Source organism: Penaeus monodon, chromosome 30 (assembly GCF_015228065.2).
Source record: "Penaeus monodon isolate SGIC_2016 chromosome 30, NSTDA_Pmon_1, whole genome shotgun sequence".
Classification (NCBI taxonomy): Eukaryota; Metazoa; Arthropoda; class Malacostraca; order Decapoda; family Penaeidae; genus Penaeus; species Penaeus monodon.
The window spans coordinates 23,039,972-23,040,701 of NC_051415.1; the positions used below are offsets into that span (position 1 = coordinate 23,039,972).

The 730-nt window shown below is 35.3% G+C and overlaps 1 protein-coding gene across 1 annotated transcript in view; it reads right to left on the bottom strand.

Moving 5' to 3' along the window:
* The window catches only part of LOC119592640 (armadillo repeat-containing protein 8-like), a gene marked incomplete in the record, with an annotated part of 23,485 nt that overhangs the window by 9,925 nt on the left and 12,830 nt on the right, over positions 1–730 (bottom strand). The window contains 1 exon segment of the mRNA XM_037941553.1: positions 169–414. Within this exon segment, the coding sequence (XP_037797481.1) occupies positions 169–414 (246 nt within the window).

Sequence of the window (730 nt, forward strand, 5' to 3'; positions counted from 1 at the left end):
AGCTTCAAGAATTACAACTTAATATCATAATTGCCTTCTATCAACTGTAATCAAAATGGAACTTCAACATACAAAGATTATACAACATGCACAAACATTTTAACACAGTCATACACATTTTCTCACTGTTACTATAAAAAGAAAGAAAGTATAATTAGGCCTACTCACCTTCACTCTGTGCTCTGCTTGGAAAGCCATGTTCATTAGTGCCCAGACAGCATTAAGTCTTAAACCTGGGTGAGGTCGTCTTGTTAGTCCACAAAGAAATTCAACTGCACCTTGGTCAAGGATGTGTTCCTTGGATGGTGAAAATTCAAGCAAGAGGTTACAGAGTGTCGAAGAAGCTACTGTAACTAGTTCCTCAGAGTTGGAGGTCTTTAAAACTGTCATAAGAGGTCTCCAGACCATATGATCCTGTGAAGAAGAAAAAAAAGCAAAATGTTTACTTTCTTCCTTTCTACTTCTAAAAAAGTCCTTTTTACTCCTACTGCATAGTTCACAGTTGCATTTTCCAGTTTGGAAAATTCAGTCTTTTTAATTAACTACAAATACAACTGACCAGCTGATCAACTATCAGGCTCAACAGGCAAAATGCTCAGAACTCAAGTGCAATATTATTCTAACTTTGATAAAACTCTGAGAGGGAGAAAACTGCCAATATGTATTGACAATGATACATAGATATTAACTGTTTAAATGCAACATGAGTATGAATAATAAGGGAAAATCA